General features: G+C 55.3%; 9 protein-coding genes across 9 annotated transcripts; 2 read left to right on the top strand and 7 right to left on the bottom strand.

The window, feature by feature from the left end:
* Positions 1-673: 673 nt before the first annotated feature.
* G6M90_00g055530 (uncharacterized protein) lies at positions 674-2,598 on the bottom strand (the record flags this gene model as incomplete). Its single annotated transcript, XM_066130604.1, has 5 exons — positions 674-1,169; positions 1,240-1,544; positions 1,595-1,856; positions 1,923-2,529; positions 2,583-2,598. The coding sequence occupies 5 exons, from the start codon at positions 2,596-2,598 to the stop codon at positions 674-676; spliced, it is 1,686 nt and encodes a 561-aa protein (XP_065986755.1).
* Positions 2,599-3,426: 828 nt separating this feature from the next.
* On the bottom strand, positions 3,427-4,923 carry fex-1 (Fluoride export protein 1; the record flags this gene model as incomplete). The annotated part of the gene is made up of 1 exon (XM_014688661.1): positions 3,427-4,923. The coding sequence occupies one exon, from the start codon at positions 4,921-4,923 to the stop codon at positions 3,427-3,429; it is 1,497 nt and encodes a 498-aa protein (XP_014544147.1).
* A 1,005-nt stretch (positions 4,924-5,928) lies between these two features.
* Positions 5,929-6,758, bottom strand: nphp3_0 (Nephrocystin-3; the record flags this gene model as incomplete). The annotated part of the gene is made up of 2 exons (XM_014688660.1): positions 5,929-6,288; positions 6,414-6,758. 2 exons carry the CDS (start codon positions 6,756-6,758, stop codon positions 5,929-5,931), a joined length of 705 nt encoding a protein of 234 aa, XP_014544146.1.
* A 254-nt stretch (positions 6,759-7,012) lies between these two features.
* G6M90_00g055500 (uncharacterized protein) lies at positions 7,013-7,966 on the bottom strand (the record flags this gene model as incomplete). The annotated part of the gene is made up of 1 exon (XM_014688659.1): positions 7,013-7,966. One exon carries the CDS (start codon positions 7,964-7,966, stop codon positions 7,013-7,015), a length of 954 nt encoding a protein of 317 aa, XP_014544145.1.
* A 1,192-nt stretch (positions 7,967-9,158) lies between these two features.
* Positions 9,159-9,978, top strand: G6M90_00g055490 (uncharacterized protein; the record flags this gene model as incomplete). Its single annotated transcript, XM_014688658.1, has 3 exons — positions 9,159-9,335; positions 9,398-9,497; positions 9,563-9,978. The coding sequence occupies 3 exons, from the start codon at positions 9,159-9,161 to the stop codon at positions 9,976-9,978; spliced, it is 693 nt and encodes a 230-aa protein (XP_014544144.1).
* Positions 9,979-10,119: 141 nt separating this feature from the next.
* Positions 10,120-13,157, bottom strand: mus-53 (DNA ligase 4; the record flags this gene model as incomplete). Its single annotated transcript, XM_014688657.1, has 2 exons — positions 10,120-12,979; positions 13,054-13,157. The coding sequence occupies 2 exons, from the start codon at positions 13,155-13,157 to the stop codon at positions 10,120-10,122; spliced, it is 2,964 nt and encodes a 987-aa protein (XP_014544143.1).
* A 1,307-nt stretch (positions 13,158-14,464) lies between these two features.
* G6M90_00g055470 (uncharacterized protein) lies at positions 14,465-15,661 on the top strand (the record flags this gene model as incomplete). Its single annotated transcript, XM_014688656.1, has 1 exon — positions 14,465-15,661. The coding sequence occupies one exon, from the start codon at positions 14,465-14,467 to the stop codon at positions 15,659-15,661; it is 1,197 nt and encodes a 398-aa protein (XP_014544142.1).
* A 192-nt stretch (positions 15,662-15,853) lies between these two features.
* Positions 15,854-17,729, bottom strand: corA (Cobalt/magnesium transport protein CorA; the record flags this gene model as incomplete). Its single annotated transcript, XM_014688655.1, has 3 exons — positions 15,854-15,995; positions 16,060-17,070; positions 17,134-17,729. 3 exons carry the CDS (start codon positions 17,727-17,729, stop codon positions 15,854-15,856), a joined length of 1,749 nt encoding a protein of 582 aa, XP_014544141.1.
* A 491-nt stretch (positions 17,730-18,220) lies between these two features.
* On the bottom strand, positions 18,221-22,341 carry G6M90_00g055450 (uncharacterized protein; the record flags this gene model as incomplete). The annotated part of the gene is made up of 3 exons (XM_014688654.2): positions 18,221-20,292; positions 20,366-20,562; positions 22,196-22,341. 3 exons carry the CDS (start codon positions 22,339-22,341, stop codon positions 18,221-18,223), a joined length of 2,415 nt encoding a protein of 804 aa, XP_014544140.2.
* Between the last annotated feature and the right edge of the window lie 5,605 nt (positions 22,342-27,946).

Here is a 27,946-nt window from a genome sequence, read left to right as displayed (position 1 = left end):
TCTCTCCAGTCCTCTCTCGAGGCAATTCGCACGTCGAGAGGAACTCGTCTGCCCTCGAGTCCCGCGTCCCCCGGCCTCAGGTCGACAATAGCAATCGACCAGAATATATCCTCAAGTCGCTCAGGGACCAATCAACCGGGACGAGGGGCAAAGAGACATGAATAAGGAAGCCAATACGCCATGTACACTTTCCCCTTCGCCGTTGGCTAGCCATCCATCTGTCCTCTAGGTTGCAACACTACACGGCAGAAGTCGAACGACTCCAGTTTCACTTCATCCACAAAACGTCGCGGGATCCCTATGCCATTCCGCTACTCATCAGCCACGGCTGACCAGGGTCGTCATTCCTAGAGTTCGCGCCCGTCGTGCCGTCTCTTTTTCCTGCCCTCCGCAAGGGACGTCACGGCCATGGATATCAGCCTTACGCCCCTGGAGAGCTTCGTGTGCTAGCCAGACCCGACAACTGGAGCGAGGCTGGATTGAGTCTATAAACACCATTCAAGTGAACGGCTTTCCTACTGGGCCAGATACGAGGCCCAAATCTCAGTCTCATCAGCTGCACAAACGACTGATGCGCTCAAATACGAACACGGAAACGTCAATATACGCTGCTACCAAGACGCAAGAACTGCTCAAAAAGTCTACCCAACAATTCAAACTCTACTGATTCAAGTCACTTCTTCTTACCCTTCTTCCGCTTTGATGCCTTTGCCTTCGTTTTCGCCGCCGCCGACTTTTCAGACTTCTCCCGATCAGCAGCATCCTCCGCCAGTAGTTCTCTGATTCGCTGCTCCAAGTCTTCTTGTTCATCCACTGACTTTGCTTCTTCTTCAATTATTTTCGCTTGTATCTCAGCCATTTCGCGCCATGAACTTTCCAAAACACACTCTCTCGCCATCTCCCACTCATTGTCGTCGGCGTCGGCAACGCGTTTCCACTCTAGCCATCTCTGCGGCATCGTGTCAAACCAACCGACATGCCGCTCAAAGTCCCGAAGGCTAGGCTCGTCGCTTTTGCTGTGTACCAGACGGTTAGGCCACCTTCGGGTTATCGTGTTCTTGTCCTTGTATTCCATGCCAAGGAATCCCGTTTTGAAAACGCTCGTCTCCTTGTCGGTTTCACTGTCGGTTGAGAGATGGAATGCAAAAAGCTTCGCATCGTGCATAAACCTGTGTCATACACTGCTGGTTAGCCACACGCAGCAGACGGCCGTAGTACTCGAGTGATGTGACATCTTACCGCTCCGAAAACTTGTCCCAGTTGCGCCACATCAAAAGACCGATTCGCCGTCGGATGACGGTCTCTGTTTCACAGCCTTGTTCTATTTTGATTGGGGGGGCATAATCGTCAAGAATGGTAGACGATGGCTCAAAGGTTTGGTATCCCTCTCCACAAATCTCCTCTTGCAGTCCTGCGTCTGAATTAGTGACCGAGAGTCGACACATGGCCAGCATTGTGGCAAACGGATTCTGGTCTTGGTGTCGCAGGTTCCCGGCCGCAATTGTCAAATTGCACGCAGGGTTGAAATCCCATAAATCTCCCATCTTGTTACGTCAGCCAATTTGCTTGGTGCGCGGTTTTGGAACAAACTCACGTGAATACGATCATACATGACTGGCTCAGGAGCTCGATGAAGGGACATGGGCATACCTACCGAAGTGAGGCCAACCATTATGGACAGTCGTTTGCTTTCTTCTTGAAATCGGACCAGTGTGTCGCGCAAGTAGTAAAACAATTTGCCGTATACATCATTTTGAAGTGGGCCGGCTTGGAAGTCGAGAAACTCCATAGGCCACTCTGCGATGGGCTCTGCGGTTGCTCCGTGTGGGTAGCAACCGTCGCCTTGGAAGAATATGCTACATCAAAATCAAAGGTTAGTGTAACCAAGCCAGGTGAAGCGCAGCACCAGGAGAGGAACTTGCGGGTTCGGCATGTCGAATCCATCTGTCGGGTGTCCAAATGGCAGCAACAAGCCATCTGTCCTCCATTTCATCAAGCCGGCAGTCCTGGAAGGCGTCATTCGGGAAGCCGCTACTTTGAGAGGCTCACAACTCTTTTCAGCATCCAGAACTCGAACGATGGCTGCCTGGTCAGTAGACATTTGTTCGGTTGGTTTTAGAACTTTGCTTATCAGGCGCCATTGGTGCTCAAACAAGTTTCCAACATACTTGACCTGACCGCCGCCCCATGACATTTGATATGTTACGTCATATCCAACGCCATCATCGCATACACTCTGCTGGTCTCTTTTGGCATTTTCAAAGCACTCGTCAAAATCATAGTAATACCTCTTCATAACAACCTCTATATGGCGCCAGAGAGCAAGTGGCAGCTTCGCTGAATACCAGAGGTGAATCAAGGCTTCGGCATTCAAATAAGGATCGTGCTGCCGATCAAAAAGCAAATGAATAGCGAAGAAGTCCCGACAAACATGTGCCGGAGTGGTAGGGTTCAGCGCTAGTCGAAGGACCGGTTTGGCTGTCTTTGGTATGTTGAGAAGCGTGTATATGAAGTGTCGAAACGTAGACTCTAAGCCAATGTTATAATGCGAATCTCGGGGGTCATGAATTCAACCAACGTACGTCCTTGTATAAACATGGACAAATTTCCATCGAAAAACCGCCCTTCATTTTTCTCAAGGTTCAGTAAGTCTGTTGCGGCGTAGTTTGACCAAAAAGTAAAATAGCTATCCACATCATTTCCTTTTCCTTTGGCTGCGTGGTCATGCGTCGTCTCGCAGGCGAATTTGTGCTTGGGCCAATGTCGAGCGCGGCAGGCATTGCCACAATACTAAAGATTTTTAGCTCAGAGTCATCTTCAATGCCTCTCGTCGTACGTACAGCGACCAGTTGGCAGTCTAGGCAAGGCATAACAGGTGTAGCGCTGCATGGATTACCGGCCTCATCCTTTGCGGCACATATTGGCCGTGTGATGGGATGCGTTTCCATTTGCAAGCTCGGTGAGGTCACGGTGACATTGTATCAAAGGCAAGACGATATATATCTGGAAAGAAAAGCTCCCAAGTGAGCGGGGTAAACGCTATGGAAGGTCTGGTACGAACTGATGAGAATGAATATTCGTTATCGTTGGATCCGAGGATGATAAAGCAAGGTGGACAAAGAGGGTGAATTGTGCTTGGCAAGATGGAACGTCAATAACTGACTGCACGGCAACGGCCTTGTCAATATGAGCGCGTCAAAGGCACGTGCATGGCATGAGTGCCATCTGGGAGGCAGTTGCCAGCTAAATTGGAATGACGACGTGACTACAGCCTTGCCTTCAAGTACATGGCGTCCAGTTGCACCGGACCTGCTCCACAGTTCAAATGGTCACTCGAGCATCCTGGACAAGATTTTCCATCAAGGGTTCATTCATCATCCAGCACACGGGCTTTTGACGCTCTAACGAATAATTGTACATGGCAGGCTAGCACATCAAGACAGACCAGCCGTCGGTCCACCTCAACCCTCCCATAATCAGCACCATGACGGCGAACGAGACGACGATGCTCGTCGCGCCATATACGTAGGCGTTTCTCCTCCTCAAACTGTTCAGCTCCGCGACCCACGTCGACACCGTCGTCAAGCAGCCGCAGAATCCATCCTCGACGCCCTGCAGAACCTGACACCCAATGATGCCGCCGCTCTGAACGTGGGCAATATCCCATGCCATGCCCAGTACAGCCGTGCCAATGACGTTGGCGGCAAACGTCCCCAGAGGAAACGCGGCGATTTTACCATTCAAGTAGATGGCGAGGTAGAATCTCGCCAGGCACCCAAGAGGCGCGAAGACCAGGGCAAATGTGGCTTTCCCACGCCACTGATCATGCGGGGGGAAGATGGACATGAGCACGGCACCCAGCCAGCATCCCCACCCCAGCAGGACAAACAGCGGATCCAGGACTCTCCGCGTAATCGGGAAGGGTATCGAAGGGATGATGCGCTCCGTTGCGATGGCAAGGTGTGCACCAAAGACTAGCGCTGCCAGCGACAGTCCCACGGTGGTAATGATGACTGCCAACATGGCCATGAAGGAGTAGCCCCCGTTTCGGCTTTGAGCCTCGGTCCCGAATCCCGGCGCGACAATGTCATTCGACATGGCCAGGAAAACATCGCGGATAAAGGTTGAAAAGCTGGTAAAGCTTCCGCAAAAACCAGTCGCCAACCCAATGTACAGAGGTATCGTCTTTTTGGTGGCAAGGTGTTCTTTCTTTGCGGCCGCGAGATCAATCCCAGACGCCGATCCCGCCGTAGACGCGCTCTCCTCGTCACTCCGCCCCTTTGCACGCGCGAGGGTCTGGTCGTATGTCGGTGTGCCCCATTCATGGCGAAACAGCATTCGATCTTCAGCGAGGAAACCTATGATGAGGCTGCCCCCGAAGTTGGCCCAAATTGTGGTAAATATCACGGGAGTATCGACGTAATGAGTAAGAGCCGACAGGCCCAGTCGCGCGAGCGTGCCCATCAATGAGAAGAAGACCAGGTATGATAGGGTGTATAGCTGGGTGAGAAGTTGGGATACATTTCCCTTGCGAGCTTCTTCTTCCGCTTCGAGCGGTCCCTCGGGCAGTTGCTGCGATCGTCTTGTACGCCACTCTCTCTCGTGGCTACGTGCGACTTCTAAGCTCGAATGACGGTAGACGGGGCCGTCGGTGACGTTTTCAACAGGGCAAGGAGCCGCGAGTTCGTCGAGGTTGAGATAGGCGTCGGGGATGGAGTAATTCTCCTCTTCTACAGCAGAGGCTCTTCGGCGTCGAGACTTGGAGCGGCTAACCCTCTTTTCTGCGGTTGCTGAGGCAGAGGCGTTGTTGTCCATGGTTGTTGTTGGACCATGTGAGGCCGTGTTGGGCGCGTCGGGCGAGTTGGCGATGGCGGTGGTTGGTGTCAACTCGTCGTCGCGCAGCTTGTGCGTGTCACCCGCCATGATGCCTCAGGGAGCCGAGCTTCGTTGGCACCGTACGAGGCGGCTCAACGAAGAGGGTTGGAGCATCTTATAGTCTTGGATTGACAGTCCGACGTGGTTGACGACGGGAAGGATGGGTGATGTGACGGTTAGCAGGACCCACAACGGATATACCGGCCTGGCTGGGACTGGCAGGCGATAATTTCGTGTTGGCGATGGTGGAGGCTTGGAGCGGTCCCACCGTGGCCGTGGCAATGACTGTCAATTGATCGAACTGGTTTTATTTTGTCGTGTCAAGTTGCTATTTTCACGAATGGGCATAATTCGAGGTGGCCGTAATCGTGATTCGGCATGATACTGAGCCGACGTCGGTGTATGTACTCGGCACTCCTCGCCTGCAGCATGTTCACAGCCTATCACTAAACAGCCCCTGGTGCAAGCATGCATTATCCCGGCACCTCTGTCTCAAGCTACGAGCTGCCGAATCCCGATGACAGACCGACCGGTACACCCATCTTCTAGAAGATCCATTGCAAAGCAAGTCATCCGGGCCCGGGCCGGAAGACCTTGCTGCGCCGCTTGTAATGGGCCAGACGACAGCTGAAGCCGTCGATGTATTCTCGCAGTACGGAATCCGGCTTCCTGGCGCCATCAATTGATATCCTGTCATGCTCCATCCGCAGCCTTTTCCTACAGCGCATGGGTGGACGACCAGCCGTCTTGCATCAATAGCTGCGAGCTGGTGGTCCACCTGGCCAGGGAGGAATCCAGGCCGCTGCGTGTGTTTAGCCGTCAGACTGGAAGGCTTGCAAGAGTGTCATTTTGCGTCACTCGTGGCGCATTTCCCCACGATGCACGCGCAAACGATGAACGATGCCATGGGCTCTGTTGGCTATTCATCCAAATCTCATGAAATCCGCCCGCACTTGACTCCTTCTCCCTCGTTTCCGGACATGGACCTCTATGTGACATTGATGTCACGACAACCATGTCGCCAAATCACAAAAGGCAAGTAAAACGACATGGTCACTGATTCAAATGCAGCTTGTCAATCACCATCTCGTGTACTCGGTCCATCGTATCGAGGAACTCGATGCCAAACTTTTGGCAAACGATTTGCACGTTGGCCCTTTTGGAATATCCCTCGGGCGCTATGGCGATGCCCTTGCCCGGGACCTGCGCGGAAAGACCGAATTCTAAAAGACTTATCGGAGCCAGCGTAGCCGGGGGCAGGTACACCACAAGGTCGGCCGCGACTTGCTTGTCGAGCTCCCACAGGACTTGCTCGCGATATGGAGCAAAATTGATGTCCTCGCGCCATGTGCTGTCCCAGTCCGGGCGGTTGGGGTTGAAAATGGGCACGTCGAGATGGACTCGAACTGGGAACTAACATTGGGTAGGTATCAGGCGACGAGCCAAGAGTCCAACATTGAACCATCAAATGTGTCAACTGCAGGTGTTGTGCACGTGCCCAAAAATACACAGCATGCCATTGACGCCCTTTACTGCACGGCCTTGTTTCGAGCCTCTGATACTTGTGACTCCAGGTCCTCAGACTCCATCAGTCTTCCTTGCTTTCTATACATGGCTGCTAGTTGCTCCATACATGTAAGCGTGTGATGGTGTTCCATGCCCAGTACTTTGATGCGCATCGCCAATACCTGTAACAACAGTTCCTCCGCCTTGGCAAACTGCCCGCCATCATAGTAAATCGATGCAAGATTACTCGTACTTGTCAGGGTATGATGGTGTTCTGGCCCGAGGACCTTCTTGCGCAACTCCATCACCTGCAGACCCAACGTCTCTGCCTCGGGCTGTCTGCCTTGGCCATGATACGTCAATGACAGGCGGGCCATGCTTGTCAGGGTTGAGAAATGCTCTGGTCCCAACAAGACTTTGCGGGCGGCAACGACTTGTGACTGCATCGCTTCGGCCTCATCCCATCGGCCCTGGTTGTGGTAACTAACCCCAAGATTACTCATACCGCTCAATGTATGAGCATGGTCTTTCCCCAGGACTTTGATGCGAATATTCATCACCTGTACCAGCAACTCTTCAGCTTCTCGATATCGGCCCTGGTTATTGTACGTGTGTGCTAGGTTGCCTATGCTTAATAGAGTATCGGGGTGCTCAACGCCAAGTACTCTGTCAAGGTGCTCCCATTCTCGTTGATATACGCGGCTGCCTGGGCGATGGCAAGCGGGAGATGGGTAAGCCAGGCAAGCATTGCTTTTGCATCCCCAGGTGTTGTGTCGAGGAGCTTTTTGTCGATTAAACAGTCATGAAACATGCGCATTGCGGTACTTTCGGTCATTTTGGGCACCTCCATCACATTCTGTTGCGCCAGTTTGACACCAACTTTCCTGTCTCTCGTCGTGAAGATGACTCGACCAGCTTTGCTTCGCGGAACGTAATCAAGCAAGCAATTCGTCTGCTGGCTTTCAGATCCAGTCCTGTCAATCCACATGTGAATATCGTCGGCGTTATCAAAAACCAGTATCCACTGCCCTGCAGAGTCGTCATTCAGGGAGTCTTGAACAAGCTTTTTAATGTCCACTTCTTTGGCTCCAGAGTCCTTGATTCCCAACTGTCGAGCCACACTAAGGTATCCTTGGTCCAGACTCTCCATGCTTGTAGCCTGTATCCAAATGGCAGAGCAACTCTTGTCCTTGTCCCTTATTCGATACAGGAGCTCTAGCACAAGCTGGGTCTTCCCCACACCTCCGAGTCCATAGACTGCAATTCTTGTAGATTGATTGTTGGCGAAGAGCCTACTCTCAAGTTCGGCCAGCTCGGATTCGCGGTCAGTGAAACGAAAGTTTCTTTCAAAAGGCACAATCCATTCATTCACTGGGTGAAGAATCTCTGGCTTCTTGGGATAGGTAGTGTGGTTTCCCAACTGCCTTTCAATCTCCGACCGCAGCCGCTGAAGCGCGTGTTTTCTTCCTTCCCCATACATTGCCGGCATGTCTGGTACTTTGGCTGCTAACAATGTGAAGGGGCAATGGCCATCATCCTCCAGCGGGTGGTCAAAGTATTTACGGTAAAGTTTTCCATCAGACATCATGTCTCAAGTGCTGGTACCTGGCGACCAGCCTCACATAAGTAGCCAGAACCTGTCTGGTAGCGCAAGCTGTTGCGCTGATAATAAGCGAGCCTCCCAGCAACACTTGCCGCCGAAATGTGACTACGTAAAGTACACGTCGAGTCAATCGCTGCAAGCATTAACTAAGCTTGGCATGTCAGTCCAGCGTCCAGATGTCTGGAGGTGGAGTCACGGGAAAGCCCGACGACCTAGCAAACCCCAGGTGGATTGTATTGACTGTGTGTGCATGGGTGGACGGGGACCTCAAAATGCAAACCATGCCCTCGTCTTACATGGCAGGTAGCTGGAGGAGTTGGGTTCCAGCGCCCAGGCCGTCAAACCCCCGACGTGTGTAACTTCAGCCTGACATGCTCCTTTTGTTCTTCTGCAGCGCCCAGTCTTCGGCTGACGGTAGTAAACAATATGCCGTCGTCACGTCCTAGGGGGGAGCGGTGAGTCATATACGGTCATTACCAGGCACCAAACCAGAGGAAAGGGGGCGTCTGTTATGCAAAGTCCGGGGGGCGTTGTGACGGGCGAAGAAAACGGTGACAGGACATCCAGATCTGGATGGAGAACTCAGAACACGGTGTATTGTGGGGAACGTGAGTCTGGGGGAGCGTTACGGGTAAAGGCCGGGCAAGCTCAAATTTCGAGCGCGCTATCATCCAACTCATGCCCCATCCCTAACCGCAGCGGACATCTGGGGACCTTCGGAGCCCCCCGCCACATTGACGCCACAGATCGCCCAGGTGCCCCTCACCGACCCTCCACCAACATGATGCATCTGCCGCATCCCGTCAAGCCAAGACGTCAACTGACAAGTGAGATAGTACTATGTATCAACCGTCAACCGTGCAGTGGCGCCCAACATGTCAACTGGTCAACTGGTCCTTATCCGCAGCCCCCGATACGGGACGCGATGCCAAGTGACCAGCCCTCAATCCTCAACTTCACACCTCCATGTCCCAACATCCAATGCGCTTTGCCCCTCCTTGGCCTCGCCCGCTTCCCCTTCCCCCAGATGCTCGCTACCTAGATACCTAGGTACTTGAGCACCTCGACTGTAATCTCAAGCTCCAAAGGCTCCCGTCGCCGCAACTGCATCCACACCACGTCCTTGGTTGTGAACAACCAGCCAGTTGGCCGTTTTGCCTCTCGTTCCTTCGCCATGTCGTCCCTCCCCAACGTCCACGTCTCGACGCACCCGTCCCTGCGCACCAAACTGAGCCAGCTGCGCTCCCAAACAGCCGGCTCGAGACAAGTAAAAGCGCTCGTGAATGACATTTCGCTCATCCTGGCATGTGAAGCCCTGGCCAAGAACCTCGTAACCGGCCCCGGACCCAAGGTGAAGATCCCCCCCCAAGTCCGCTCTAGCTGTTTCGAAGCACGACTGACGCCGACGGCCAGGGCGCAACTCCGCTCGGCTTCGAGTATACGGCGACCGCGGCGCACCCGCAGACGATTTGCATCGTGCCCATCCTCCGGTCCGGCCTGGGCATGGTGGACGGTAAGAAGAATCCAGCCCTCCTACAAGGTGTGTTGAATGACAGGGCATTGACGCGCAAATCGCAGCCGTGCAGACCATTCTGCCCGACCCCGTCCCCGTACACCACCTCGGCATGTACCGCGAGCCGTCGACCCTCGACCCCGTCGAGTACTACAACAACCTGCCGCACCATAGCCCGCAGTCGTCCGCCGAGAACAGCACCGCCAGCAGCCTCGCCGTCCTGGTCGATCCCGTCATCGCCACGGGCGGCACGTGCGCCGCCGCCATCCAGACGCTGAGGGAATGGGGCGCCAAAAAGGTCCTCGTCATGTCCATCATTGGCGCCGAGGAAGGCGTCAAGAGGGCCGCCGAGGAGTGGCCCGAGGGGACGGAGCTGTGGATCGCGGGCGTGGACGCCGAGTTGACGCCCGACGGCATGCTGAAGCCTGGCCTGGGCGACATTGGCGACAGGCTGTTCCTGACGACGGCTAAGCAGGCGTAGATGAATCACGCAGTTACTGCCCGTCTTGTCTCATGGCCTTGTTGCCGATCTCCTCGTCTCGCAGCAGACAACGCAGAGCTGGAGCCCCCATCATGTATATATATATATATACCTCGAGTACCTTGGGAGCACGAGTCCCAGCTATGAAATCACATACTTCTCCTCGTCTAGCAATGTCCTCTCCTTCCAGCAGTCTAGAACCCACCCATGTCCCAAAACACGCGGCACCTTGGCCCAGGGGCTCACTTGTCTCCTGGCCGTGTCCGCCGCCTCCCCGACTTGCATGGCGTCGTCGCCCACGACCACCACGTGCGTGACGCCCTCGCGCAGGCTGTCCACCACCTTGCCGCCCGTGTACATGACATAATGGACCAGCTTCCCCGTCGGCCCGTCCACGCCGTCCGCGGCTCGAAAATGCACCACGCACCGCCTCATCATGAACCCCCTCAGCTCCGCGATGCCCTTGCCCCTCTCTTCCAGCTCGACCAGAAAACGGTCCCCGTCAAAGGCCTCCTCCACCTTGGGCATGGCGCCCACTATCCCCCTCAGCCCGTCCACCGAGACGTCGCGCGCATAGCTATCTCCGTACATGTCCGTGTTCTTGGCCGCAACAGCGCCCAGCGCCTCGGTCGCGTGAAACAGGTGGCCCTCCTCGTAGGGCAGCAGAAAATCGCCACCCTGCTCGACGCAGTCCCTGATCCACTTGGGGCGTATAATATTGGCGTTGCCGCCCTTGATCAAGCTCGCCACCTTGACGACATTCTTGTCCGCGACGAGAACCATGCGCGTGCCCGCGACGGCCCGCTGCGAGACGGCGCCGCCGTTTTCCTTGATGACGGCCTCCAGCTGCGCCTTTGTCTTCCTCCACGGCCTGAGCGACTCGGAGAGCACGCAAAACTCGAGACCGTCAAACACGTGCGACGCCGCGCCCCGGGACGCCACGGCCGTCGCGTCCTCGCCCGCAATCACGACGCTCCTCTTGGCGCGCTTGGGGTGTCTGCGTTTCCTGTCCTCCACCGTCATGGCCTTCTCCTTGGCCTCCCGGTCCACCTGGCGCTTGAGCTCCTCGAACTCGTCCACCGACAGTGCCGAGTCCCACGCGCGGTCGAGGCGCAGCCGGCGGAACCGGGGGAACCGCAGCGTGTACCCCATGGCGAAGCTGTCGGACGGGCCGACGCTGGCCGCCTTTGCGGAGAGCACGACCGAGTCCCGCGGCCGGATCCACACGTCCGGCCGCTCGAGCTGCCTGCCCTCCCCGCCGCCGAGCTCGACGTACTCGGTCGGCGGGTTCCTCCTGTCCCACTCGACCCATTTTCCCTCGGTGCGGTGCCGTATCTCGGCGTAGTCCTCGCCGCGGAACCCGCCGCCCACCTTGAAGAAGCTGTAGCATTTTTCGGGGTTGTCGCCGGCCTGTATGTGGTTCTGGGACACGCGGAGCCCGCACAGGAAACTGGACAGCGTGCCGCCTCGCTTGCCGGAGCCGTAGTACCCGCCTATCACGAGGCAGTCGAGCGATTCGCCAAACTCGGACATGTACTCGGGCTTCACCTTGAGCCAGTCGTCGTTGCGGCTGTTGAGTCTGTACATGGAGCGTGGGTTCTTCAGCACCAGGCCTTCGGAGGCGTTGGCCACGACTTCTCGGAGCATGGGCTCGATGGCGTCGGCCGTCGTGGCGCTCTTGTACGCGTGGATTTCGAGGCGCCGGTGAACGGGCTTGATTGCCTTTTCGAGGGCGCGGTGCCGGTCGCGAAGGGTGTACTGCGTGAGAGGCTTGTCGTTGAGGTATAATATGTCAAAGACGCGATACAGGGGCCGGTGACCTGATGCGTCGGAGCCGGACTTGTTCTGCTGCTCTGCAATGGCGGCGGTTTTCAGGGTGCCAAAGGGGACGATCTTGTCGACCGCCATGTCCCATGTGATCATCTCCCCATCCAGTATGAGATTCCGAACACCGGGGGCAAAGGCGTCTTTCAAATGGCGCGTCAAGCTGGAGTTTTCGTCCAGCACGCCGTCGCCGTATAGGTATGTGTAGTCTTTTGCCTTGCGTGACCAGAAACAAAAGCGTTTGCCTCCGGGGTGGGAGGCATCACCCACCATGTGCATCTGCATTCGCTCCCCATCCAGCTTCTCCTCGATCCAAAACTCGGCGTCATCCTCTGTCGGCCGCAGCAGCTCCGTCATCTTTTGGAAAGAGGCGGGCATCTGGAATTGGGCCAGTTGCGGCTGGAAGCACTGCATCAGCGATATGCCGGCTTCTTCCTGCTCCAGCCTGACGTCCGGGTCGTACAGCTCCCAACACACGCGCCTCAGGCTCGACGACACGCTGAATAGCGTCTCGCCGTCCGGGTGCCACAGGTAGAGGAAAGTCTTCTCTGTGGCACCGACCTTCATTTGCTTGAGGATGATGCGGATGAGCCACAGCATCTCCTCGGCGTTCATGCGGTTGTAAAACGTCTCAAATACCCTCAGGTTTTCCGCCTCTCCAGCCGATGCGGCCAACTTGTCCAGCTGCTCATTTACCTCGGCAATGGTCATGTCGCCCACCTCGATCCGCATCGGTCTCTTGGAAATGGCCTCGTAGCATCGGCCGGCAAAGTCGCCAGCCAGTCGAGCCGCCATTGTCTGGCCGGGCAGCTTCCAGTGCAAGAGATTGTAGCCATCTTCAGAGTTTTTGTCAATCTTGATGAGCTTGACCAGTAGCTTGCCGATGGCGTTCTCCTTGAGCCCGTAGACACCACGGTCGCGGTCCTTGTCGGGCAGAATCAGCCGCAGCGCGGGATAGAAGTCGTTGCCGACTTCTTTGCGCCACCTGTTGATGAATCTCTCGATGATGTGGCGTCTCTGCTCTTGCGGCGAGAGCGTAGTTGCGCCGTGAGGGCCCTTCTTGCGAGCCGGACCAGCCGCGGGCTGCTTCTTGTTCTCATTGAGCGGGTTAAAGAGCTGGAGGAACAGCTCGGAAAAGAGCAGGGTTTTGGAGTGATTGTGCGGCCTGTTTGGGTACCTGCCAGATTGTCAGGGAGGGCATCAATGACGAAAACGGGGGCGCCGTTCAAAGGCGGAGGTTTCAATAATTACTTTTTCTCGAGCTCTTCTTTCGTCAAGCCGACTGCGCCATACTGCATTTCCTCCTCACGCTCGGCATCGGCATCTGGCGACTTGGCCCTGTTGAAGCCGCTCATTGTGGGTGCGCAAATTTCTAGCAATCAGTCACAAAGGAAAATGACAATTTCAAGCGGCGGGCTATGTCGGTCCCAGGAATTTTGGTATCATGGCGAACACTGCGCAGTATCTCTCGCATTGGACAAGGTCAACCTGCTTGGCCATGTAGTTATCAATTTCAATGCTCCGGTGCAGAGTGCGTGAACAGGCAGAAGCTTGCATGTGGGGTCGACTTCGAATATCGAACCGGCATTTGAAGCTAACCGCGCCTGCCAACCAGAGCCAATGAGCAGCATTGAAATTGAATTCCAGTCCGCCACCTACCCTTAACACTCACGGCAAGCATTCACGAGGCACGGTTCTCCGACTTCCACTCTAATTTCTTTTCACTCATGCGCCCATGCCTCTTCTTCTCAATTTCATCTAGCCCTATGTGTCTGAAATCCTCATCAAGCTAGCCGATTGCAAAACCCTTTCGCTGGGCGCCGGATCGGGCTGTCCCTTGCCACGACAAACCAGCTCTGTCTCACCTCAACATCGTATCTCAAAGTTGTGCCTTTCGTGGCGAGACCATCGTCACTGACTGCTCTCGTGTCAGCGGCCGGTTCGGTTGCACAATTATTTCAGCCAACTTGGCTGCCATGCGTTTTCTTACCATGGCTCTGGCGCCATGCAATGTGCAGATGCGACCACGAAAGCCTTGTCCAGGATATGAGTACCAATAGCACGGTTTCTTGCTGTCGTACCGCATGCGAGCTGGCCTCTTGTGTCGCCAGCTGTGCACGATCGGGGATTGTGCCACCTCTCTTGCCCATGTTATGAGATGGGCATACCCATTTCTGCGCCATCCCCCCTTTCCGTGGGATCAAAATTACGCTAATGTGAAAGCTTTTCTGGCAAAATTTGCATCTTTTCCCACGAGAATAATCGAATCGAGCTGTTAATTTTATTCTATAAGAGCTCCGTCGGTATAATATGTTGGCATCAACACCTGAAGAAAGGGGCTCGGCAGCAGAAGCCAGTGTTGAGCGATGGGCATTCGTCCCAAGGTTCACCCGAGAAGGCTCACTTGGTGCCATTTATTCAGCCACCGCGCAAGGATGCTTTGCGTGGTTGCATGAGATTGAATAGATTCTGGGCTACTCGGTCTTGTCGACACCACATTTTGTCATGGGATTCAAATGTATCCCAAGCCACCTTACTGCCGTGTACGCCCCCGTCCAACCACGTACTATATAGAAACTCAGCGTGATCCAGGTCTGGCAAGCCCATGCAAAAACTCGACAAAACCCAGAATCCACAGCCTTGTAGTCCTCTCTCAGTCACCATGGCCTATGCTTCGACCCATCCCAGTGTGCTCAGTGTGGTCATCGAGGTCGAGTTTCTCGTGGCTGTAGAAAAAGACGGCCACAAATACAACAACACGGCAGCCGCTGGAAACGACACAGAAGGCACCGCCTCGCAGATTCACAAATGGGCCTGTCCGTCCCAAGCAGACGACCCATCGATGGATGTCCTGCACCAATGCAAGGCTGTCCTGTCCAGAGACCACGCCAACGTCATCATCCGCCACAACGAAACGCACCTGACAGAGAGGTCCTGGCAGTCTGCGCGTTTCGATTCCTGGATACTACAACCGTGCCACCGGGGCTCATCCGCCTCGTCGGGCAGCCCGACAAACTACGACTGGAGCGGCGTCAAGCTCCGGAGCCCGCTCATGCCCGACACCCAGCTCACCGGCGACCCGTCCCCGGCGCTCCGGTGCGTCGAAACCCTCCGCCGCGCCATCCTCATCCGCGTCGACGCCTCCTGCAGGCTCAGCGTCTCGCTCCGGCCCGGCAGCAACTTCACACCAGTCCAGGCCAAGAAGCTCGCGACGCTGGTGTGGCTCACGGAACGGGACCTGCTCGTTCCCCTGCGACACCTGGGCCGCGACGTCGCGGCCGTCGCCTGCCCCCGGCCAGTCACGACCGCATCCCTCGCGGCTATTTCCCGCCACCCCCAGACGGTTGACGCCGCCGAGCCTCTCGACCCGCTGCTGGAGGGAATCATGAACTCCCACCTGCCGACGGGGCTGGGGGACGCCGCCGCCCGCAGCTGCCTGCAGAGGCTGTGGGCGTGTCCCGACCTCGCCCGCCTCTCGGGCGCGCTTCGCGACCGGCACCGCGGCCCCCTAGCCTTCGCGCTGTACGTGTACGACGACGACGACGACACCGAGGACAGCGGCGCCTCGTGCTGCGCCGTCGCGTCGTTCCGCTGCGCACCGTGGCATCCCCGCCGCGGGCTCGACGTGTCGCCACTCTGGACAGACTTGGTCCTCGCGCTCGGGAGGGCCACGATCCTGGCGCCCGAGCGCTTCAAGAGCCTCGTAGCTGAGATTGACGACGTGAACTGCGCGTCTCGCCAGGGCGACGCCCACGGCGCGAGCCACCGCACACGGCTGATGAAGGCGCTGGGCACGGAGGACGCCCGCTGCGCCGAGTGGGAGCGCATCGTGGCGGACTGTAGAAACGGCGCTCCTTGACTGCCAGGGGACCCGACCCGGGCCATGTATATTTTTTGCAAACAAGTCTCGTATTACTCTATCTCTACATCATCAGCTTGCCGTGACTCCTCTGTGCCAAAAACTTTGCATCTTCATTAGGCGGCCAGGCACTGCCTCGAAAAAAAATGTCTTTTTTACCTGCTAGTCCCCATGGTCTCTCCCCAAGACGAGTCAGACCCTCCGCGACCTCCTCTTCCTCTTGCGAAGCGAGACGATCTGCTTGCGCTGCACCAGCCGCACAAACCAGGCGTATATCATGTCCCGCATGAGAATGACAATGGTTGCCAGCGCCGTCGGCACAGCACACGCCCAACTGAGCTCGATGTCAGTACTCATGCCTAGACCAGGGGAACAAAAAAAGAAAAGAAAAGGCTTACAAGTACCATATCCCGTTGTGCAGCTCCGGGAACCCCTCGAAATTCTGCCCAAAGAAGCCCGTGATAAACGTCAAGGGCAGGAAGATGATTGTCACCATGGTCAGCTGCTGCATGGACGCGCTCTGGTTCGCCGAGATGGTGTTGAAGATGAGATTAATCAGGTTCTCCGAGCTCTGCTTCAGCTGGCCCATTGCTTCCGTGATGAGGATGCAGTGGTCCAGCACGTCGCCCAGGTACGTGTGCGTCATGGGGGTGACGATGACGCCGCTGGCGGGGTTTTCCAGCTCCCGGCTGGCCAGCTCCTGGGTCAGGTGGGTGCGGTGGTCGCGGAGGACGTTGACGAGGTTGTCGATGGGGTTGAGGAAGCGCAGCATCTTGTTGATTTCGCTGATGCAAATGTACAGGCGGCGGCACTGCTTGATGCTCGGCGCCGTGAGCACGTCCAGCTCCAGGTCGCCCAGGAGGTCGGTGTAGACGGCGGTCAGGGGGAAGGCGAGGTCGATGATGGCGTCGACGATGGCCTGGACGAGGAGCGAGGCGTCGCAGGACTCGCGGAGGCTGGTGCCCGGCGTGGAGAGGCGGGTGACGATGGGCCGCTGCACGTCGTCGGCCGACACCTCGAAGAAGGATATCACCGTGTTGTCGTTGGTGAGGAAGATGGAGACCTGCTCGGCGGAGACGGCCATGTTGTAGGCCGCCAGGGAGGAGTGCTGCTCCATGTATTCGGTGCGGGCCTCGTTTCCCGACGCGTGGTAGCGCTGGAGCGAGCGTATCATGCATGTTTCTGGCAGTGTTGAGCCGTCGGCCAGGACTGGTCCGCCGCGGGCATCGCGGGCGTGGTGCTCGGGGTCTCTTTCCGCCTGCTTCGCTGTCTTGTGGCCGAGGCTGTGTAGCCAACGCTTGGCGGTGGTTTGAGACGGCGCGCTGCTCGAGGTGGATGAGCCATCGTCGTCTTCAACAAGGTGGACCAGTTTCTGAAGCGTCATGACGATGAAGGCATGGCTGGGATACCTGGGGCATCAACCGACATTAGCAATCGTGCCATGGCTCCATCCGTGGCAAGGAGAGACTGACCAGTCGGCTTTTGTTCTGTTCCGCAGATTCATTACATCCTCGAGCGCGAGCTTGTGCAGTCCCTTGTTGGTGCCCACGGCCTGAATCACGTCCCAGCTCAAGCCATTGACATTGATCCAGCGGCACTTGGCCCAGGCTTCCTTTGGCTTGTCCAAAAACGCGATGAAGGACTCGTTGTTGAAATGCTGCTTGGCCATGCGCTCCAGGGCGAAATCGACAACGGTAATGTCACACTCGGCGCTCAGCGCGGGCATGGACGCGTGGCCGCCATCAGGCAGTTCAGGATCGTAGCCCGGCTCGGAACCAGGCTGCCAGCCCGGCAGGGCGCCGTACGTGTCAAAGTCGTCGCAATCATCGACCGTCTTGAACGTGTTGGTGCGCGAGCTGCGGCGGCGGACGAGCACAGGCGACAGGAAGGAGTCGCGGTAGATTTCCGTGTCGGAGCGAGCTGAGCGCTTGCGAGGTTCGGCGCGTCGGGGCGACAGGTTCTGCGCGTCGACACCGGGATGGTATGCGGCGTGGAGGTCGGATGAGGTTTGGGGTCGCGGGGGGTCTGGTGAGGGCGCTTGCTCGTCGGGTTGTTTCTCAGAGGCCATGGTGTCGCGACTGTTGCGATGCAAAGACGAGGGTTGGATCGTAACGTCAGGATGCGCTCCTCGCCAGGCCAATGCGCATCAGTGCGGAAGGGAGTGCGGGTGCTACGATTGCGCGGCAACGCTGCCGCTGTTGCGCAAGTCAGGAGCGTGGGAAGCCATGGCCACTTGACACTCTGTGTTCTCAAGAGATGTGAATGGCGATCCTATCCCGAGTAGTCGCGCGTTTCGTGCTGATGACGTCGGGGAAAGCCACCACGTTTTGGCACCGACGCACCAGTGGCAAGTCTGAATGTCCGCCACATCCTTTCTCTGCCTTTGGTGAGATGAACGGTGCGGGAAAAGAGCGATAAATTCGACAATGCCCCTTGAGATCAATGTCTGGTTTGTGTTTGTGTCTGGGCATGAGTTTGCCCGCCCCGCAGCACGGCGTGTGAACTGTGCACATGTGAAGATTGAAAGCTGCCAAGAAACACGCCAAGGCATCCATCGCCTCATACAAGAGCCAAAGGCGACAACTCGTGAGCTGGCCGCCACACGAGATTCAACTTCACAAGCCCGACCCGGCGATAGCTTTCCACCGCTTCGCCCTGAACCACGAGGGGACCGTTTCTGACCAGCAACAGTCCGAATTGTCGATTGATGGGCAGGCAGCACAATTCATCCGCCGCCATGTCCCTCTCGCTCTCGACATCGAAACTGGCAGACCCCGCAGCATCGAGCCCGTCATGCTCCAGTATTTGGCCATCCATGAGACCATTGCCATTGATATTGAGTGTCGTCTCGGTATACTGAGGGCCGGAATTGCCCAGAGGACCCCCCTCGAGCCCGGTGTGACGCATCGTCACCAGATCCTGCGACAAGTAGACATCTGCTGCGCCTACTGCGCTGAAGTTGGGAATGCGAGGCCGCGTCGCATCCGCGCCAGAAGCTATCACATTTCTCTGCAGGCTCTTAAGCGACGCTCTCTTTTGGTCACAGGTTGAACAGGCGCAGGCATCGTCAATGGCCTCTAGCAGATGGATTGGATTCTCGGCACAAGATTCGCCTGCGTCGCCCGAGACTCTTGGTCCAAGCCTCACCCGTGCCGGGCTTCCATTGACGAGGAGGGACATGGTCCGGACCTGCCCAAACACATCTGGGCCGACGTATTCTGCTTCCACCGAAAGGAGCTCAATGAGCTTCTCGTTCATGTCATGGTATTTCGGCGTGATGCAGCACTTGACCTCCCCCTCGATCGACGCCCAGCTCCAAGACGGAGCACGGTACGTCGCCGGCCTGCTTGCTGCCCTCGACGCCACGGATTGCCACAGAAGGTCGTTTGTCAGTGTTCGCTTCCACAGCCCCGAATAGTAGTCGTCCTTGTTCAGGGCCTGGATGGCCCTCGCGCAGCCCGAAATGGCAGGGAGCTTGTCGGCCTCGTACGTCATGCGCCTCCTGGAGTAGTTCTGCACCATCTTCGCCCACCACGTCGACGCCTCCATCGTGACCCATCGCAGAGCCATGCGCCAGCCGACGTCCTCGCTGCTGTAGCTCGGCGCGTGTCGCAAGTGGTGAGGGAGCCGGGGCGCCATGACATAGTGGCTCGACGTGTCGTGGAGGACGTCGTCGCCTCGCTCCGTGCAGTGTCTCGTGTTGCACAGCCATGCGACCATATCCTGGCCGTAAATGAGCACCCGAGGGGACAGCGCAGTTTCCTGAAGGATCCAGGCGCGCCCGTCTCCCCTTTCCGAGTGTATGAAGGGCACGTTGGGCGGCATCTCCGACACGTACACGTCGCTGCCGCCAGGGAACGGGCCATCCATGACGTTTCTCTGTATCCTAGGGGAGAGACAGGGCAGGCACCTTCTGGGGACTTTTGTCGTGACGGCAAAACTCTGCTTCAAGTTGAGCCTGACGCGTCCAGCTGTCCTCCCGCGTGGGAGAAAGCAGCCGTACTCGCTTCCTGCGGCGCCGGCGGCACTGATTGTTAACAGCGACTTGTTGTAGTATTGGTCCATCAGAGCTGCTTCGCGCTGCCAGTCCGCTTGGGCTCGGGCATCCGTGCCCTGCAAGATGCAGAGAGAGTCGATCCATAGGTATCGTACGCCCAGCCTGCGCGTGATCAGCACGGCATTTCTAAAGGTTTCCGGCAGCTCGGACTCGGGGACCTGCGCTTTTCTGGCCGCCAAAGATCCGACGTCTGTGACGAGGGGTCTTGAGGCGCCCCAGCAGTGGCTCAAGGTGACGTAGAGTCCGTGAAGTTCTCGTTCCGTCTCGAGAAGAAACGGAGTCTTTGATCCATCCGAGGGCCCTACATCGATGACTCGGGTGGGTAGTAGAGGGAGCTCTTCGACTGGGTGTGCATCTGCATCCCTGACTTGGAACAACTGCTGCTGTGTGTCTTGCTGCCGCCCGATTTCGTCGTAACTCTGGGACATGTCCTGACAAAGCCTGGCGTCCTCGGCAAGATTTGGGTGGTTGTGTATACAATTCTTCATCCACGAAGCTATCTGGCCAAACACGGCCTCGGAATCCGCACGAGCATGGACCTCCCGCCCTGCGATTGTGCCCGCAAGCCGAGAGTCTTGATCAAAAGCGCAAAGTTAGTCGACGTGCCATGTTTTTGCGGGTTGCGGCGCACATTGATCCCATCATACCTGGTGCGACGAAAAGGTGCATGCGGCCATGGCGGTCCTCCAGTGCGCCATCACGTTCAGTACGCAGCACAGCTTTGATGCCGTCGTTCATATCACCGCTCCAGTGGAGCCACAGGCCCTCACGACGGCCAACTCTTGCCAGTGACAGGGTGAAGGCAGTGTTTCGAGCCGATCCCAAGGGCTCGGGGGGTACTCTACTCAACACGGTCCGTATTAGCGAGCAAAACTCGCAGCCCTTGGCCGCTGAGTCGTCGAGGGCTGAGGCATTAGGCACGTGGTGATGGCCTCCGCGATTCAAGCGCGTTATACTGAGGCAGTCGCAGAGATGGCACAGCATTTGGAGCTGACGCCCGTGGTATTTTGCAGTAAGGATGTCGGTCCAAGGATGTCATGTAAAACCGGTGGTCGAATGTGTTCTCCGAGTAAGAGTAAAAGACAGTCATAGGGGTGCTTGTATGTTCTCAAAGGCTTCCCTTGTTGGACCGAGAAGCATGAAAAATGTGTCAACGCAGAAACTTGGATTTGTTGAATGGAGTGGTTTCGGAAAGCTGATGGTGCATGTGTGTAGCTGAATACACTGGACAAAAGCTGAAAAGAATAACACTTGTCCCTGCAGCTGAGGACCAGATGGTCAGCTGAGGCTGACTTGCGTCAGATACCACACCGTACCAGCTGCGCGAAGCAGGTGAGATGGCAGAAAGGCAGCAGTTCAAAGAGGCCATTCGGCAATCAAGCTGCTAATAAATTATACATACAAATAGTCATACGGAGGAATAAATGAGCAGAAGCCTTGACCCTCGAGGCTCTCCGGCCGTAATGGCAAGCCAGCAACTTCATGTATGACGTGGGCTTGGTATCAAGCGGGATGGATATCGCAAAGGCTTCTTTTTGGAGCTTCGCCGTGGCAATGCGTCTGTCGGAATGTTGCAAGAAAAACTGCCGATTGTGAATATACCTTGTTGCATGATGGGATCTGAATTCTTTGGATGCAGTTTTATAACGAGTCAATCGTTTGACGCAGCATGTATGCCACTGGCGTCAACTGGTCTGACTCGGTGTAAGCCACGCTGCGGTTGACTGTGACACTGGAGCTACCGGGATACGTGTTTAGTGAAATGAGATGATGGCGAATGTAAAACACTCATGGGATGGGATGAATTCAACATTTGAAGTCTGGGCTTCTCCCAAGTGGCGTTCAGCGTGGTCACGTTGCCATCGTCGGGGAACTGGGGGCGAGCAACTTCCCAACAAGCCAGTGGAAGCATGGTCCTTGGATTAAGCTACCGAGTTGGCCGTAAATGCCTTTTCCAAGGATATGGCCGAGGCTGATGCAGTTATGTGACACTCTACCGAGGAGACGCGAGGCCACTGGGCAATATTGTACCAGTCCAACAGCCCTAGGGGTAAGTATTGGGGTAGAAATCAAGCCATTTTACTGTGTAACATTGACGCCTGGAGATATAAATTCCCATAGACGCGATTGAGCGCAGAGGCTCCTTGACTGTCATAATTAGCGCCAAGCGAGAGTGTAGTTTGTACATTTTGGCAAAGTTGGTTCTAGCTCCTCGAACTACAGGACGCATCTGGCTGATTCATCACATTCACCCGAATGAAAAGTCTTTCCAACGCTTTCCGTTCTGTATCTCATCTGCTGTGCGTAATAAAATTGTGTGTCGGTATGTGTGAGACGGCCCCTGGTAGAATTGGCTCTCACATCTTCACCAAAGAGTAATCTAGACGCCGAAATATCGATACTTGGTCTTCGGCTTCAATATTTGAACCCCGCACAAGAGTCAAGTATTTAGGTTGATAAAGGGCAGGCAGACTTACTACATGACCACCGGAAACATAATCTCCAGCATGATGAAAAAGGGGCCAACCTGGTTCGCCGCCGGCGCCACGTAGCTCGCGGAAATCAAGAAGGCGCGCAGGTACTTTTCTATGCCGCCAAAGTAGCCCATGTGCAAGTTTATCATGGTTTTCTGCACATTGTCCGCCGGCTTCAGCAAGGAAAGGAACGTGGTAGACGAGGATGCTGAGTCTCAGCGCGACAAGGTAGTTGCAACGATGAAACACTAAAAGGTGGTCATAAAGGTCATCTTTTGGCGGTACAGGAGCTGGCGTGTAGGAATCGTGTATTCGTAGAGCGAGAGAAAAGCCAACATATGTCTGCCACAACAGCTGCGGCGATTCCCTCGTGTACCGGGGAGCTTGTGTAGAAGGCGACGGCCGTTTGCGACTGCTCCGGCGGCCGGTTTGATCATGGGAACAGCTACTATCGGGCTGGGCCTGGTAATGCTGAGGATCAGAACACCGAGCAGTTAGTTGGACAGTCCAAGGGTGCTGGTAATAGCCCGACTGAGCTGAAAGTAGCTGTGAGAAGAAGCCGCCACTTATAGAGTCTCTCGTCGGACCAGGTGTTGATTCATGGTTATTACTTCTGGTTTGCCAGGGGGGAAGACGGGAAGCTTGAGATAAACGCAAACACAACACCACGGGAAGGCCAGGTTTTGTACCTCTATACACTGGAACAACTATCTGCCTGTTGAATACGAAAAATCGAAAAATTTCAAGTCGTAAAGGACACAGAGTTTGATTTACAAGGTCATTCAGATGTTCACATTCGCATAAGTTAGAGAAGGTTGACGCTGAGATGAACACCTTTCTTTAAGATGATCTTGGCTGCTCAGCGGATGGGTTGACCGCACATCTGTGCTACGGTCTCCTTGACATCAAGCCACCATACAAGAAAATAGGCTGCCATTGTCCATTGTAGTAAATTACAATCGATCCCTCGCTCGCATGTATTACAAGTGAGAGCTACCCTATATGGAGCTTAGGACTTCGGCGCTTCTCAACAGACACATCATCTTGTCCAAGAGACTGTGAGCCCTAACTGGCATGCCAGAACATTCACAACTGCTAGAATAACATTTGTTTCCTGTCTTGTTCCTTTTCTTTGACGTTTCCCAGGTCTCATAGTCCCTAGCTAGCTCAAGTTTCAGGAACTCTATCCGTGTTGTTGTTTGGTAAAAGCCAGAGCACTACCAGGGAGCTAATATTCCCTTCCACTTATTCCTTCACGTTTCAATGCTGCCCCCCCCCCCCTCTACATCGTGATTTCAAATCACTCCGTACGCTTCACGATAGCTTTCGGGGATGCCGGGGAATGGAATCACGAACCACAAGCTCCGGCATAACAACCTCGAAATGGCATAAAATAGAGCCACTATATTTCTAATAAAATCATTGATAATCAATAGTTTCTTAACCCATCGGTAGTTATGCAGCAAATACCTGCGCGGTGGCCCGAATACTTGACTCGAGTCGATATGGCTCGAACCATTGTTGGGAGTCGGGATACGCACTCGGATTCTCCCCACCTTCAATTTGCAAGTCCCCTTTCCCTTTGAATTTTCCTACTCTGTTCCTTCACGAATGAGCGGCGATGCCAAGATTCCTTCGATACCAATAATGGGTTTGCTACCAAGAGGCAACTGATTCAAGATGAGACGAGTCGGTCGGAATATTGATGGACAGGTGGAGTGGACATGGCAGGGGCAGTGGGCTGGTGAGGACGGGAGGATCATGCACCTGGCTTGACGATATCACTAGCTTGTCATAGTTGGCGTTGTTATATGCAGTCATGTAGCCTGATTGGTACATTTCGCTGATAACCACTCGCGTGTTGAGGTCGACGAGGCGTAGCTGCGTGAAATGTTGCTTGTCGAGTAGCGGACATCCCTGGTAATTCAATGAGCAAATATACGGAAGAAATATGCAGGCATGGTACATGAGGCGATGAAAATGTCACTGTGGCTGTCTGATATGTGTGAATTTGAAATGGCCTTGTATAGTCGAGGGCATGGTTTAGAGCGGCATCATATGTACTAGTACCCTGGATTGAGGGCTCCCAAAAACTTGGGCTTTATATCGTGGAGGTGTCGCACTCGAATGAGTAGTACGTAGTACTATCAACTGTGGTAGGTGACACTGATACCGAGTAGTTAGATGCTACCAGCACCACGCCAATCAGATTGCATGACCAGAGCCAATGAAGCAATTCGGCGGAAGCGGCAGCGAAGCCACAAGGGTCCATTCCGCGCGTGTGAATAACTTGTCGCTGACAACCCATCTGGGAAATGGGTCAACAACAGGTGCATGAGATTGTGGGCCTCATTTCCGGCTAGGCCCATTCCATGAAGCTGAAGTCTTCGCTCCCGGGACATGGCACATGGTGACAGACGAGTGTGACTGGGTGGGTAGTATTACTAGTAGTAATATTCCGTACTAGTAGTACCCTCTGGCTGACCCCAGACTTGGGCCAGAATCTCGGCGAGCAAGCGACAGTGAGCACAGGGTTGAGAATGTGGCATGGGACCTGGGCGCGCAGGGGGAGAGGGGGTCAGCAACGCCAAGACCGAATTCCTTTCATATTACGTACGGAGTACATGAGCTGTGATAGTATTTCCATCTGGCGGGCCGAGGCGAAGGGGCGCAACTCCTCCGAGCATGATGAATCATGGACGCATGCTGCGAGGTGGGCAGTAATGCCGGATAATGAAATTCCCCTGCTGAGACGAGTATGAAGTTGCGCCCTTCAGCAATATGCGCATCACTGGATGCTGTACCGTGGGTATCGAGGGATCAAGTTACACTAGATTAAAGGGAGCATGGCACTCTGCACTCTGTGCTCCGCATCCTGTGCTTTGCTGCCGTGCTGACATTCCGCCGAAATAAAACTCGGTATTAGTATTGCGGGGTTGGAGCTGCCGCTACCGAGTACTACTACTAGTACTTTTCGACCTCTTCCTCTGGAGAATCGTCCTGTTTGACCCGATACTGAATGAGAATGTGGAATGCACCGCGATGGTGCGAGGCTCAGCGGGCATCATGATGGATGGCGCTGCAAGCACTCCGCGCTACCGAGTAACTCCTGGCGCTGGATTGCAGCCACCCACCAGCGACACCGTAGTAGATTGAGGTGTTTGCCATCGATTCGGATAATTTCTGTGCTCGCACGGCATGGTGGGGGTGGTCGAGTCCACCTTGGCGGCGCTCTTGCTAAATTAGAAAGAGGTCGCGTGATGCCGCGGGGAGAGTCAAAAACCAGGCCAAACTGGACTAAAACTCGAGCCGGAATGAACACGCGGCTGGGAATTGTCAAATATACAGCGTGGAGGACTCGTCTGCCAGTCAACAGTCTGGCTGGCAGTCTTTTCCTCGATGCTGTCGTGACGTCGAGGTGGGCTTGAACAACTTTTTCGTCCGGAGTTTCGGAGTACCCCGTCGTACTCGGTGTTGTTGGCCCTGTGGAACTCCCAACTAAGAAACGAGGGAAGGAGCGAATCGCGTGTTGAACATGGCCGCAACCGGGCAAGCGCGGGAAAACCAAATGTGCGGCCTGCGGCTTCTGGTCCACCACTGGTGCGCCCTTTTGGGCCATCGTCTCGAAAGGCCTGGCTCGTATTCTCATCACTTGCAACATCCTTTCCTTTAAAACCGAGCCGTGAAGACGGACCCTGTATGCATACTCGTACAATACAACCCCTGAATTATTGTCAAAAAGACCCTTATACAGAACCATCGGGCATTTTTGTGACAGATGCCCCTTGACCCACCGCGTCGCATCTTCATCAAGACAAAAAAAAGGGGATCTCAGACCTAGAGTACAGTACTCCGTACATCGCGGCTATCGCTAGAACTGATGTCTGCATCTCCAATTTCATGATGCAAGCTGTGGGGACGAAAGCCTGTTGGCAGCCCTATGAGCCCTGGTCTGCCCTACCCAGTTCATGTCAGAGTTTTTTCCTAGTCACGTCTCGTACTCCGTACGGAGCACCTCGAATGGAGACGTCGTATCGCTTTTGATGTTCGCAGCTGTCAGTTCGGGGTGACAGCTCCACTTTCCCTACTTAAGTACGATACTGGAATAACTACTTGTTAAGCAGTAAAATTAACATTGGCGCGGAATGTTTTGCGTTTATAAAGCTATAACAAGTACGGAGTATGATGTCTCCCTTTATAAATGTAGAAATCATGCAAGATGCATTTACTAGTACCCTCTTATAAAGTCGCAGGTGGTTAATTAAACCGGGGTTGGAATGTAGGAGCTGTACGGAGTACGGAGTACTTTGAGATTTTCAATGTTTCGTTGATCAACATTTGTCAAGGATTTGGCGCCACTGGGGCCGTCGCGGATTTTCGGCGCAATTCCGACCCAGTACTGCCTACTCCGTACAGGCTACAGTAGAGGCAATGAACCCAACAAGTCGCTGACAGTACTCCGTACATTTTGGGCTTAGCATGGCACCGTGTGCCGGTGACTGTGCGGGACGAGCCACAGACCAGCTCGATGCCTGCCGGGTGGCTCACTCCGTATCCAAGCGCGGCTCTAAGGTTATTTACACAAAGGTCTGGCCGTGATTTGAGAGGGGTCGAGTCGATTCCGGCAACACAGCCATCGAATCCTGGCCCGGCTCAACGCCGATGCGCATTCCAGCGCGCTTCCCCAAGGGCAAGAAGAAACGCGCTCTTCGACAGCCCACGCTTTGAAACGCGATCTTGTTTGCCGATCGTCTCTGCTCTAAAAAGACCAGTTGACAGCCTGTCACGCCCCCCCCGGTTCCATCGTCGGTCCTCTTTGTTCCCCACTCCCCCTTTTCATGGTGGTGAGCTGCCAAGCTGCCCATCCGCCCATCAAGCCCCCTCCCGCCGGCGGCTCCAAACACACATCAGTCACCAGCCCTCTTCTGAGGCTGTCGTCCGTCGCCCATTTCTTTAGTCTTGTCCTTGGGACGTCTCAGAGCTCTACGCTGCCCAGGATTCTCGGAGCACATCCGGTGAGTCCAAGCCATCAATGATCTAGCGGCTACCTCACGCGACACGGTGCGAGTCCCTGGCAGTTAAACGGTGCATGCGTACATCTGGACCGGGTCCCTGGATGGTGGCTCTTGAATGTTGCCTTGGCCTTGGCCTGGCTCCCCTCGCTTTCATCATGTTGGCCGCCTCCCGCACCTCCATGTTTAATGTTGCCATGTTAACATGCCATGGTGAAATTGAGTGGCTAGCCCGTCCACCCAATGCGCCAGGCAAGATGGTCTCCCGAACCCCGTTCGTGATTGCGGCAGTCTGGCAGTATTTATAAAACACTGCAACATCCCCATTGAGGTGCTGGACAGTGGAAGATGCTTGGGGGAAACACACAAGTAAAGATTCCACTGGACATGTCGGGCAGGCCGGTGTAGTTATGTAGGCAGGATTCATTCTTCTCATCCCAGCCATTCCCCGCAAGCGAGGGTGTGCCGTTAAGAAAATGCTAGGCTCGTTTAGACGGCCGACCGGGCGTGGTGGATTGTGGAAATGGAAGCTTCCATATCCTTTCATTCCTAGAGTAGATGCACGATGCCGCTGCTGGTGCACTCCGCACGCTTTCCAGGCTCGTCTCGTGCCCGCCCTTGGCTCTTGGCTCTCGCCTCGTCGCCTCTCTTATTTTTGTTTGTCACTCGCCTCTCCTTCTCGACCTCTTCCCTTTTGGCCCTCCTCTCCTCCCTCCCCCCATCACGCCGCCCTCTTTTTACT

The sequence above is a fragment of the Metarhizium brunneum genome, chromosome 3 (assembly GCF_013426205.1).
Source record: "Metarhizium brunneum chromosome 3, complete sequence".
In the NCBI taxonomy this organism is placed as follows: domain Eukaryota; kingdom Fungi; phylum Ascomycota; class Sordariomycetes; order Hypocreales; family Clavicipitaceae; genus Metarhizium; species Metarhizium brunneum.
Note: the sequence above shows the minus strand (reverse complement) of the source record. Positions and strands in the feature narration are given on the sequence as shown.